The 14,135-nt window shown below is 31.2% G+C and overlaps 1 protein-coding gene across 2 annotated transcripts; it reads right to left on the bottom strand.

Annotated features, from left to right (window-relative positions):
- Positions 1–1,359: 1,359 nt before the first annotated feature.
- LOC124530862 (chitin deacetylase 1) lies at positions 1,360–7,474 on the bottom strand. 2 transcript variants are annotated; one of them, XM_047105209.1, is made up of 5 exons: positions 7,266–7,474; positions 6,260–6,395; positions 4,696–4,826; positions 3,024–3,173; positions 1,360–2,832 (listed from the first exon to the last, which is right to left on the bottom strand). In XM_047105209.1, exons 1-5 carry the CDS (start codon positions 7,315–7,317, stop codon positions 1,673–1,675), a joined length of 1,629 nt encoding a protein of 542 aa, XP_046961165.1. In that variant the 5' UTR covers positions 7,318–7,474; the 3' UTR covers positions 1,360–1,672. The 2 variants fall into 2 exon arrangements, with proteins under 2 accessions (XP_046961165.1, XP_046961166.1); XM_047105210.1 differs by lacking the exon at positions 4,696–4,826 and adding an exon at positions 4,426–4,538.
- Between the last annotated feature and the right edge of the window lie 6,661 nt (positions 7,475–14,135).

Genomic DNA, 14,135 nt, shown 5'->3' with positions numbered 1-14,135 from the left:
CTTAGACAATGTTGTCAATGTTGTATATACATACCTATATTTTTGATATTTCACGATGAATTGCGAGTCTCTCACATAATGTTCTCAATGAAATAAGGACTTCAAACAACCGTACGCCCAAAATAAGTCACAAAGTTTAAAGCATCATACGATATATATAACATAACCATGTTTTTAGTAAGTTCATCACTGGTTCTTGTAAATCCAAAATGTGAAGCGTTTTGTGTTTATCGAAATGAAATATAATTTGAAGAAGAACTATATAGGTATACCTACTGTAGTTATTGGAGTCTAAATTGGAATTACGTTACTTTCATTAGATCAGGAAATAAGCCACTAATAATACCATTATTAAACATAGTTATATGATGAGCTGCAATCATATAAATTATTAAATTGATTACCTTTACTGAGATACCCACAGATTGTGCGTTTTCTTAATACCCAATAAATGCTTGAAAATTACTTATTATATCGTTAAAACCGACCGTTTTTAACTCATAGTAGACCTAACATGATTTGGTAGTCGATATGGATAAATGGTAGGTAATTGAAATGACTGTAATTTTTTTTCAAAAGCGTTCGCATTATACCTTGTGATTGATTTGTACGGAAAAATTGTAATAGCCAAATGATATCATGATTACTGTCTGTGACACTTTCAGTTTCACAAAGAATGATTTTCCACGAAATTTTACTCTTAATTGTTGTATGTAAATATCATTTCGTAGTAATTAATCGACATATTATGATTATACATTTTTTGCGAGATATTGTAGTAATATTTTCAAGCGCTTAAAAGGTTGATTTTGAGGCTATCTTGTAAACACTTTTAAGTAATAAATCTTTCCTGGGCTGCAGGCTTCCATGCAAGTCTTTCTGGGTTGGTTAGGGTACAATCCATACATCAAATATTTTACCGATAAACTGGAGGGTTTAAATGTAAACAGAATTGAAGGATTCGTAGTAATATCTTACTCAAAGAGGATACTTTAAAGTTTTCAAATATTAAAGAATTCCCTTGGCATCTTATCCAATCCTTCAAAACGCTCTAACGCAAGCAAAACTACTTGAAGGTCTTATTGTTAATAAACGTCCGATCTGGGTTTATTAATTTAATAAGAGACTAAAATAAGGCCGTTAATATTGTCACAACATCATAATCTGTTCTCTTATTGTTTAATAATTATTAAATAAAATTAATTTAGTTAATACTTTGTAGATACTCGTCAATCATATTAGTCTTAGTAGATATTTTCAATCCCAGATAAGGGATAAAAGAGAAAGTATTTTAATAAAGAAGCGCAAGTTCTATAATAGTGGTAGAGTATTCAAGGTAAGGAAGAAATAAAAAATGTGTTCCAATTTTTTATTTTTTATTTTTGTTCAAAAGATTTTAACAATCTAAACATAATGAAATATTAAGTTTATCTATATTTGCAGGTAAACGTGGAGCGGCATTTATTATGTATTGCTTAAATGTTTAAAACAAATGTCAACTTTTATGATTAAATATATTTGCAGTTAATTACGAAAAACTTGTTTTATTTTTGTATTATTTGAACAATTACATAAGCTGCCTTCCTGCGACACAGTCACAATAAATTGTATTTATTAATATTATTGAGTATTATTTACATGTGTACAGTCTTTTAAATTTTACTTAAAGAGATCACTTCCTAACGTTGAAGCCCTCTCCCGTCGGATCTAAAATCCATGGATAATTGTTAGGGCATTCCATACAAGTGAATAGACGTAACGTCTCTCCTGGGAGCTCACGAGTTGTTAGTGGACATGCATTCGGCAGGGAGCAGAAAGGCTGGCCTTTGACGTCACACTTTTCTTGTTTCCATTCCGCGAAATCTCTAAGTTGTGATAATTCTGTTGGGTTTTGCATCCATTGGATAACTTGAATGAGAGAAGTGAAATAAACATCGTTCTTTTCAAGCATCTCTTCAATGAATTTGATAAGTTCGTCTCTGAATTCTTTCTTTGATTTAAGCCATGAGGCGTGGAAATGAAGACCTAGAGGAGCACGGTTGGTAGAGTAGTGACGGTTGAAGTTGTGACGTAAAAGACGCGCGAACTGGTCACCAGTTTGAATGTTGGAACAAGAGTCAACTACGTGACAACCAGGTAACGATTCATCGAAGGTTGGGTCATCTCTTCTGTCCAGTTCATTCATTACCATTTCCCACACTGGATGACTCCTTGAAGGGCAGTTATGAGCATTACCGTTACATTTGTGTGGCATGCGGAAGTATAGCGTGTAAGGCCAAATAGGAACACGACCTAAAGGAGCTGTAATAGAAGCGTCATATACGAAGTACTGATCAGCCATCATTTCGAATTGTTTGTTTCCTCCGACACGCAGATACGGTGCGCGAACACCAATAATAGAAGCATCAGTAATATTTGCGTAACGTTCAATAATAAGACGTGCACCGGCCATTTCAGCTAACCAGTCATCGTAGCTGCCACTGGTCCAGTATTGTGGATCATCTTTGTGAGTTATTGAGAAGACTGAAATTTCATGTCCTTTGCGGTGTAGTTCTTGAATTCCAGCGTAGTTTGAATATTTGTGTGAAACGAAGAAAGTTCCACGAATTTGACAACCATTGGGATTGTGACGGTTGCCATTGAATATTTGGTCATATAAATCCATGTTATCAACGTTAACGGCACCGTTAAAAGTAATAGTAATCATCTGGGGCACTTGGTTGGGCTCGATTCCACCAGGAATACGAGTACCGTCAGCAGAACAGAAACAGTCTGGTAGTCTACATTGGTTTGTGTCACAGTCTGGAGCTCTGTTAGGGTCTACATCGACAGCTGCAAAAATAAGCAGTCAAATTATAGTATTAGTTGAATCATGACATTTATAAGTGGTATTTTTTATTTTAATTTATATTTTAATATTTATAAAATTCATATACTTCAATATTAAATATACTTCATATTACTGTTACGAATAACCTTAATTGTTAACCACGATTAATAATTCATTAGAAATAAAATCTTACTGCAAGCATTTTCATCCGACTCATCTTTGCAGTCAGGTTTTCCATTACAGAATAATTCTTTCTCGATGCAGTCACCACTACCACATGCGAGTTTGCCTTCGGGACAGATGGGTTCATCGGTCTTCAGGATTGGTAAAATTTTTCTTGGTTCTGAAAAATCAACAAAATTATCTTCCGAATTTACTATAGAGGCTTTTGGGATTTCGACTGATGGAAGTACATATGAAGATACACTTTATCATTAGACAATAATTAAAGTGACCAACATGGTACTCTTGCTTCGTCTGTGTATAAAATATTGTTGTAATAGTGTTCCTACGAGAAGAGAAACAAGTGAAAAAGAATTTCAAAAAGCATGACAAGATGACGAAGTTAACGTAAGAAAGAATTAATGAGGGAAAAGAGGGACTTAGCACAAAGTTTATTAGAATATGGCTAAGTTCCTTGAAGTAGATTAGTTATTGGAAAGATACAGAGACGACGTTAATGAATTTATTACTTGATATTTGATAAGAAATTATGACTCATAAAGAAAATGGAGGGAAAAAGAAGTTGCAATGTGAACGAAATATTATCAATACTACCGTTGAAACGAAAAATGTACTTTAGAGTATACTCCTTGGGAAATATTTAGGACTATGCAGTATTGAAAATAATAGGTAGTCGATGCTTGCAAGAAACCCAAAATATTATTTAAAAAAACGTGGCTACGAATAAAAATGTAATACAATCTGTATATATAATTATTATGTCAAAAGTTTTATATCCTATGTCTTACCAAGTGTTTCAATAGATTTAAACATTTTTAAAGTAGCCACGTTATGTTATTTTACCAAAACATCTCTTGTTAGTTTCATTTAAGCAGTGGTGTATGGTACAGCGATGTGTTATGCGGAGTTCACAAGTTATTATCGAACATAGAAACCATTAGAAAGCTATTACGAAAATAATGTTAGTCAGAAATTGTCAAAGGTAGATGTTAGTTTTATTTTTTTATGAATACAAGCTCTAGCGTTAAAGTAGGTTATAAAAGATTGTGAATAAATTTGTCATGTATGATGGATAGTAGAAAAATTCTATTAAGATGCAGGCATTCTATTATGTATTACTTTTTAAATATTCCTACACCTTTAGTGTCAAGAGATTCATGTAAATGTAATTTATGAAATACTGTGTTGTTTTTATTTACATCAGTGTAAATAATTATATTTAGAACTGCAAAGTGTACGTAAGTATTATTTATCATGTATTGTTCATTAATGCGTAACTAGTGCATTCGTCCTGCTGTGGACATTTTCCTTAGTCCGGGGCCTCATGCATAATACCAAATCTACAGTGCGACGCGGCCCCTTCACCCAAGCTCGTTTGCTCGCTATTCGCGAATAACTTTTATCGCACTTACTCTCGAGTTTGTCACAGTTGGTCACTTTACCCTTCCAGTCGCAGGTTTGTTTATCGAGATCGAAAGCCAGTCCCGATGGGCATGTGATCTGTTTAAGACCTGACCTAGTGCACCTGCGTCGATAAGAATAACATATTTAATAAATGTCTAAAAACAGGAAGCGGACGCGGAAGAGGCTAACGCGTAGTTTAATTAATGTGGGTGCCACTATCGAGTCGGATGCTTAGTTAGCCCTTCACACGGCCACTCCCTCTTTGCGGCGGAACTTACTTTCTATTTTATCGCAATTCTTAACATGGGTTTTCCAGTCACATGTTTGACGGTCGATATCAAACGCCAGTCCGCCGGGACAACGCACTGAAGCGAGCCTGGTCACTCCATTTTCACCTCCTTTGTCACACCTGTACACAGCCATATTTTCAGCAAGAAAGCTCATTTCATTAATATATGTATATATATATGAAATATTTAATATATGATTTCAATAGGCTTTAAAAATAAAGTATATTCTATAATTAAAAAAATATATTCCTGTTGAACCCGAACCTTGGAGCGTCACATCCTGTTTAACCTGTAGGTTTTGTCATAGACAATTGTAAGATATATATACTTACATGACCCGCATAAAATATTATTTTATCAATATTACATATGTATATTTTTATTACAATTAGTAAAAGAAAAACTATTGGTATAAATAAAAAAATAAAATATCGATAAATACTTGTAACAACTACAACTATAAATCAATAAATCAATAGTAGTATTTTTGATCAAAGTTATTGCTAAAAATCTACTAATTGCTTATATAATAGTTACCACTAAACAAAAATTTTTATGCGGAAGCTTAAAATTTTTTTTTCAAAAATTCATAATGATTGTATGAAATGTAACCTCGAGTACTTGGAAGTACTAAAAAACTAAGTGCGAGTCGCACTCGGAGATACGCACAATGAAAAGGCTTTCGTACAATAAGATATGATTGAACAAGTTTTTTCAATCATAGAAAAAAGAGATATAATCAAACAAGTTCTTTAACTGTGTCAAATTTCTAATGAATACACAAGAAAAGTAAGTACTATTAATGGCTATCATTGAATAAATCAATCGAACAAAAGAATTGAGACCTAAGCTTTACGATAAGAACTCTTATTAATCATAAATTAAGAGAACCTAAAATGACAATAATTTATAAATACGATTCTAGCTGTATTTCCTTTATCAATAAAATGTCAGTAGTAACTCATAAATAAGCATACATTTATAGGTAGTTGTTGTTTATTTTAATATAAAATCTAGAGCCTTCTATTATCTGGTATCGTGTTAATATGATAAATCCAGTTATACATATATGTATACATAATAAAATTAAAATCTAATATTTATTTTTAAAAAACTAGTGAAATGTTTTATAAATTATCTCATATTTAGAGTGAAATTTGTAGTAAGTAGTTCTATTCTAAGTTCTTTTCCATTAACAAACAGTTTTCAGTGACTGAAGTAAATTTATTTGTCATTGCTTTGTCTCATAGATTTAAGTAGCAGTACATAACTATGACTAATATTCAAGGCACGATGGCGACCGTTCCATTCACTGGCTGGAATATCAAGTTCTTGAATACCAAACGAGTGTATTTATTATCATCCACTCTGAACAGCCTTCAGTTATATGTTAAAGTCTTATTTTTTGAACTTAGATGAGTTTTTATGTAACATTTATTTATAGAAATCATTACAAAGAACCTTATACTTTTAGTAATGAGAACTTTTGAACTTTAATTGAAAAATTTTGACTTCCTGTTCTTATTTATGGTATTAGATTTAAAATACTGACCTCACGACATCACGGCAATCGCCTTCTGTGGTCAGTCGGAAGTACTCATCAGCGGGACGGCCATCGCAAAGCTGTTCCGGGTTCACCTCTTCTCCACCATCGTCTTCTTGACGTTTTACTCGTGTTTCGCTGATTACTAAGAAAGTACGAAAATGTTTTCAACCGTAATTATCGTAAGGAAATTTTCTAATAATGCTATATTTTTCGCATCAATAAATTTTTAAAGTGTGTTAAAATAAATACGTTGTTACGTGTAATACTATTGCGTTAAGACTTTTTAGCATTCGAAGTAAATACCGTAAAACAGGCATAACATTTATACTGACTTAACATGTTTATTGAGTAACGAAGCTTAGCGTAAACCACGATTACCACACGCGGGTGAAAGAATGTAGTACCGTTTCGTTTCGGCATAGAATGTTGCTGTACATTAACTCATTTGTACAATGAAATGAATTTTAGAAATATCATTTGTGAAAGAATTATAGATAGCTACTACATAAACTTAAAGCCTGTTTAAGTTGCGAAGTCAGTAAGCAAGTCGATGACGGCATTGAAAGGCAAAACGTTAAAAAGAAATCGAGGTCAACGCCGGCCACGTAAGTAACCGGTGTTCTTTCAATTATAATTTTAAAATATTTTTACGTAAGTTTATTTTAATATTAAGCAAATTAGATATTTAAATAGCAGACGTGGTCCTTAATAATGTAAGCCACTGTAATCCATTACTCAATATTTTTTTAAATGGATTGCGTAATAAAGTTTTAATTTTCTATTTATTAATCACTACTGCTAAATATATTGATTGATTTAAACATTGTCACAAAAAAAATTCAACATAAATAAAATGAATTTTAAAGCAACTTTTACTTTAGTTAATTGTCTATAATTTTTACAATTTTTTTTTTTTATCATTATTGATTTATTATTTGTAAGGATATTTTAAAATATTTTAAAGATATAAAATATTTTTAATAGTAAACAAATTATTATTTTTGGTACTCACCAGAATAGGCGAGCAGTAATACCCCCAAACACAGGTACGCGTGTCGAGCCATGGCGCTCGGCGAAGACTGGCCGGTGCGTCGCGCTCTACAAGAAAGTGCAAGAGGTGCTTGCTGCCCCTCTTCACCTATTTATATAACCAGGCTGTTCGAGTTCAACACCAGCTGAGAGACTCCACCCGTCCTGTACACACTATACCTTCCGTCGATATAAGGTATCATTCCGTTGCCGCAGCTTTTAATAAGCACACGGTGACGTTAACCGAGACAATGTGCGAAGAAGATAATTGAATATATTTTGGCTAATCTTATTATAAATAAATAAATCTTTTAACACAAAAACACATCATGATTACTATAACTTAGTTTACGTTTTATTTATTTTATTATTGTTATATTTTACTGATGTTCATTCATAGAGCTTTCTTAATTTACTTCGATATTCTTTTAATTTAGACATTATGTCATACAAACATTATTCATCCAAACAAAAAAGGAAATTGTCGCTATCTAACTATTTGCAAATGTAAGGAAGTGTAATAATAATTTCGTAAAGCAATTCTGTACTGTCCTCTTAAACTATTTGCCAAGGCAAGCAGGCGGAATATTTTAAATAATATATAACAAAGTACTTGATATTTTAACAAATTTAGAATTAATTTGGTTAATAAATTCAAATCTGATTTAGAATGTAGAACATTTTTTAGATTCGCTTGCTCTTTACGCGAGCCGTAAATAAGGACGATGTACGTCATATACTGTATGCTTTTTTAAATTATATAAAGTAACTTTTATGTACTACGCATAGTATTTTATTAGAGATACGTAAATTTTAGGTATTTTATATCGTATTTCGCTTCTAAATGTTGTTTTTATATTTCTTATTTTTTGAATAAGTAAATATTTTATTAAAATGTTTAAGTCAGTGCCTTTGCCGCTTAATTTTCTTAAAATTAGTGACATATTATTAAGATGTGTTATTCTTAACACGATTGATTTGAGTCATTATTATCTCTATTTGAGATCTCAATTAAAATAACTGTTTAATTTTGTTACAATAACATTTCATAACATTTCACAACATATTCCGTTATTTTCCCACTGCTGGGTGAAGCTTATTATACACCACTGCAAGATACATCAATGTTAATCGATTTAAATATAAGGTTAAAATTGCTTTCGATAATGTTGAATTGGCAACGTTCCAAGTTGATTTATTTTTTTACTAAAAGCGAAACTATTCTTTTAACTTGATTATCAAATTAATCGTATTCATATGCATATGAATTTTATTGAATAATATTCCTGTTTACGGTAACTAAGTCGCTTGGTATTTTATAGTTATTTGGTGAATAAATTTTCGATGAATAATCGCTAAATTGTTTACAAATGAGTATCCTATATTTGATAAATTTAGAGTCACTTTCGATTATTATACAAACCTGTATTTTTTAATTTATGTCAATGCCACGCAAATTTGGAGAGAAGATCCGAAACTATAAACTTCATTAACATAATTAATTTATAAAAAAAAGAGATTGAAGGACACATTCAGATGAAAGAAAAAGTGTACCTGCGAGTTTTAGTAAGAAATGTTTTCTTTTAATGAATTATAGTGTGTATGGAAAATCTAGTAATAATTTTAATTTGATTTGAATATTTTTCACAGAAAGAAATAGGATAATTATATATTGAATGATTTTTATAGCAGAAATATATAACTTATGAATATACATATGAATACACGATACATAATATGCAATACTCGTATTTCATATAGAAATTATAATTTATAATAAAATAAAAATAATGAGTCTATTGTTAATGTACAAAGGCATAATAATTATTATTTCAATATCGCAGATAGGTTAATGACACTACAAAAAAAAAACTTTCTTAAAATAATAACGAAACTTTTTCCTTCATTTCTTAAAGTCTAATAATAATCGATCCAAATCATGATAAGTGCAGCTAAATATTTGCGAGAAGATGTGTGGCCTTGTGGCAATATCCGGGTGTATCAGATTATGTAACATACAAGTACTGAGGCCCAGAGAAGACAAGGCGGTGGGGCAGGCGGTGGACATGATGGAGCAGCGCGATCGCACTGCGTGGCACGGGCCGCGGACGGGCCGGAGCCGACGCGACGTGATGTCGCTTCATAATGTAAGCAACTCGCGCCTCATGACCTGACCTTCCAACATGTATAATATATCTCATTTAATGATTGATATTCAAAGATATTTAAGCTTCGTGTACCAGATTATTTAAGGAAGAAAATTTAATATAAACGTACGTTCCTTAGACATATTGCAAATGTAACGTTATATAAGTTTATACGTACAAATTATTGCACACCTATAAAAACAATTTAAAATAAATGTTGCAAATCAACGAACGCTTTAGCATGATTTGCATTAAATGTTATCCTCAAATTAGCGTATATACATTTGATTATCGTATTGAATATACATATATACGTCTACTGAAAGTTGCAAATTTCGTGAAATTGTAAGCTGCATTCATGTCAGGCATACCTTTCAAATAGAAATCTGTCTGTTACTGGTAGATACTTTATTGATTTGGTTGTAGTAGCGAAACTATCTATAATTGTTTGCTGATTACACATGTAAAAAAATTAAACGTCAACATATATTTGGTGAATGAGTATTTAATATTTTATTATTTGTATGTGCGTAAAATAACAAAATTACTTAATACAATCTAAAAACTATATTTTGTGTTAAATTTTGAATGAAATATAAAGCTAAATTCCGTTTATCTAAATCTTTATCGTCCCGTATATATTGACAATGATGATGATGATGCCCTCCTGAACGATTTCAGTCATAGCAGATGGTGAATCTTTCTGACATTTATGCTGACTGACAAAAATGCAAAGAGTTCAGGCGTCCAGAAAATCTTGAAATAAAAAGCCCAGGAACACGGAATGCTTAATACAGCTTTGTGAAATAGTTACTGTTATCTTAATAGTATTTATTTTTGAAGGAATACTGAAATACTGCTAATGAAATAGTTAACTATACGTAGTTCTAAGCAAATAAATCAATTTCAATCAATAAAAACTTATTTATATTGTTTATATTTTTGTAACATTAATAAATACTATAAATAAGTTAAAAGTCGACAGGCAGGTTATCTAATAAAATTAATTTATATAAATATTAATGAAAAATCTTTGAACTATTCTTTGCATAATTACAACTAGCCGTCGTTATAATACTTAATGTTAATATAAAAATTATAATGATGCCGAAACTAGTGGCATATAATAAAATTAATAATTAGGTGCCTACTGATACAAAAGGTCAAGTGAACATCGAATATGGCACGAAAAAAATGTAATGCCAGACTTGGTTAAACTAGCTTTTACGTCTTATTAGAGGGTATTTATAAAAATATTTATACCTACGAGACAAATGTATGCCAAGTATCCGGGTCATATATGCACGTAACAACTGCATATTGGTAAGAAACAAGCAATCGATAGTTTAAACGGTGAATCTTTGAAAATATTATGCAACAAATTGCACGTTATGAGAAAGTATTGATGATCGGAATAGAGTTATTTTCACCAGTTAAGAACAGATATATTTTCACAATTTGAGAAGACTCTACTTCTATTTCTAGTAAGATCGCATTTAATCGTCGGATAAAAGGAAGTAGAAAGACATGAGTTTTTTTTTCTAAAGTCATTGATAAAGGTTATAATTAACAAGCTTGATTGTATACATTTAAATCAATTAAAATAAAAAGAGGTTTTTTGCTGTGTACATTTTGAGTTAACAGTTTCCTGTTTAAATGTGCAAAAATATACCAGATGGTTGGTGTACGTATAGCCTACCATCGCTTTTGCTGCGTATCTAAATACTCTGCATTCTGTACAAAACTTATGTTCTTTTTAATATTCGAAGTATCAGTAAAATAGCAAATATTACAAAAATACATAATTATATATTTTACAATTACATTAACAATAATTTTATATTTTTATTTGGCAATTGATCAAAAACGTTCTATCACGACTACCTTTTTTAATTATTCTACGTTATAGAAATTTGGAAGTTTAAACGTTAAAACTCGACGTGTACAGCGTCTGTGTTCCTCTTTTTTATTCTTTATTTTATTGGAACATTATTTATAAATTCATCTGTAGTATTTTCAAAACAAAAATGGATATAAAAGTATACATGACTTGAATAGCTATAAAAAGATTGTTGGAACTTATATTTATAATAATACCTCGTTACATATAACGTCAATAAAATAAAAGCAAAAATGTTTTTATTTAGATTGGTTTTTATAAGAACTTTTGATACGACATAACACAAAATTAGATTACATGAAAATCTACCAAAATTTTGGAATAGAGATTGTATTGGGAAGGATCAACAAGAAACTGAATAGTTAATCATTTTCCTAAATTAAATTATAGTCAATTAAAATTACACATTTCTATTAGCTAAAATTTTAGAATGAGATGCGCAGAATACTAGCACGTCAAAGTTAAGGTACAGGCGACGCGCTGCGCAGCGGCAAGTAGGCGCGCAAGAGTCAAGGATCCTTCAAGATATTTCCTTTCACTTGCGACAATGCATGCACACCTATGTATATCTATTAACAGAGAATAAATGTGGTTTGTATCAACATACATCTAAGCAATTCTAACTATATTAATAAGGTCACCAACTATGTTCACTATAGAAAAAATAGATAACGTACTCTTTTATGTAAGGATATGATGAGCTATCTTAGTTTGTAAATCAATTCAGATGTTAAATTAATTAACCTTTTCATCTGTATGTGTGAGTATCGAATATAGCTGTAGCCTATAATATGTTGAATTCACAGAAGCTATTGCAAGAGGTTTAAGTCATTTTTCCGTCTGATTTTGTCTTGACAGATTTAACCAATGAGGAAAAACATAAGAACAAATATCAAAAAGTTGACCTTGTAAAGTTACCGAGTTGATTTGAGTTCTGAATTGAGATGTTATTTTAGTCAATATTCATTTATGCAAATAACTGCTCAGCTAATGTAATTATGAAATTAAGGTACATTTCCACCTTTTATTTCATTAATTATAACATATTTTATTTATAATTTCTTAATAATCCTCTTCCAGCGCTTAGTGTATTTATTACGCAAGAGCGTTATTTTAAGAAATACAGGAATACAAATAAAGAATGCTACGACGGCGCACTTCACCTGATGACTTTCACTGCTTTCACTATCGCAGGCTGTTTTGCGCTTCTCTTCATGACTATGCTTACTTATATCAATTATATACGAAGTGTCGACTCTCTATTTATTTTGATGGCGCTAACAATAGTAGTATTGATTTTCATTGTCCTTATTTTGGTCCATTTACACCGTGCATTGCAAAATCAAATGGAAAGTTTGTTGTGATGACGATATACAATATGCAGACGGCCGCTTTGAAGGTGATGATGTGCAACGAACCACCCACCGAGGCCAATGTGTCAGCTCAGGGAAGGCGGTGTGTTGGTGGCACACCTCATCTATTGTCTTGCTTTAAGATTGCGTACATCTACTTTGATGCATTAAACAATTGAAATATTATCGTCTATACAATTATGTATATGAATGTAAAATATAACCCTTTTATTTTTTTATTAGATTTTTTGTTTCAGCAGATTGTAATGTGCATATAATTGCTGTGTTGATTAAATAAAAAATAAAATATTTATAGTCCGGATGAAAATATCAACTTATACGGAAGTGTAAAATATTTATTACATACATGGACATACATAGATACCGGAACATATTTCCGCTACCAACAGATCATTCTTTTGTATAAGTAAGACATAACAAGCTATTAATATGTATATAATGCTGTAAATAGAAAATAACCATGGCAAATTAATAGTTTCATTATTGTAATATGTTATTACTAAATAAAGAAATTATATAGATAAGGATTATTAACCTGAAAATCGTTACGTAGTTAAAAATCACAACCGCGTGAAATTGGGGCAAGAATGCTAGTAATATTTCCCCATTGAATTGCAAATTCCGTTGTTCTAGGCAAAAAAAAATTCCAGACTAGTCGAGGCTGTAAGATGTTTTACCTTTAATAAAGGCTTATCGCTACTACTTTAAGATTCAAGACTCTCAAAAGCAAAGTAAACTAATAAATAACTTTAAATAACACACCAAAATTTGGATAGGTAGTTTGCTTCAGGTTTCTCTGCAGCGGCCGTCTCTTAACACTATTTCCCTGGTATGAGATGAGCCAAAATTTCAATGCATGGAGCGTCCAAGATTAAGGCCCGTCCTCTTTTCCAGGGAACCAGTGTCAGTACCCCAAGTTTTCATTTCCACGAGGTTCCATGAGAACAAGAACCTCGTTTACTGTATCATTTAGAAACCGTGGCTTAAACGTACACCTCAACTCGATGAATAAGAAGGACCATTTAATCCAGAGATCGGAGAACTATTGACATATACATATTGATATTTAAACCTGTAATATATACGTATATCATACATGAATATATTTTTATTGGTCTCATCAAGTTCACAAACTAACAAAGCATCGATCAGCTTGGTATTAAGTCGATGCATACATTTTTTGTCTTGCTTGAGAGGTTGATACCGCTGACATACAAAAAGGTGAAGGACGGTTTCTTTTATGTTAAAGTATTTTTAAAATCGTTTATAGCTTTATAGTTTTAAATAAATAATTATTATAAAAAAGACATTTAATTTTTTATTGTTTAATCGTGTTGATTTGTTTGAATTGAACTGTGTATTCTATATTTCCATGAATAGTCACAATATGTAGATATTTTACTTTCACTAAATTTAGTACTATTTTCGTAAGA

The sequence above is a fragment of the Vanessa cardui genome, chromosome 7 (genome assembly GCF_905220365.1).
Source record: "Vanessa cardui chromosome 7, ilVanCard2.1, whole genome shotgun sequence".
Lineage (NCBI taxonomy): Eukaryota > Metazoa > Arthropoda > Insecta > Lepidoptera > Nymphalidae > Vanessa > Vanessa cardui.
Note: the sequence above shows the minus strand (reverse complement) of the source record. Positions and strands in the feature narration are given on the sequence as shown.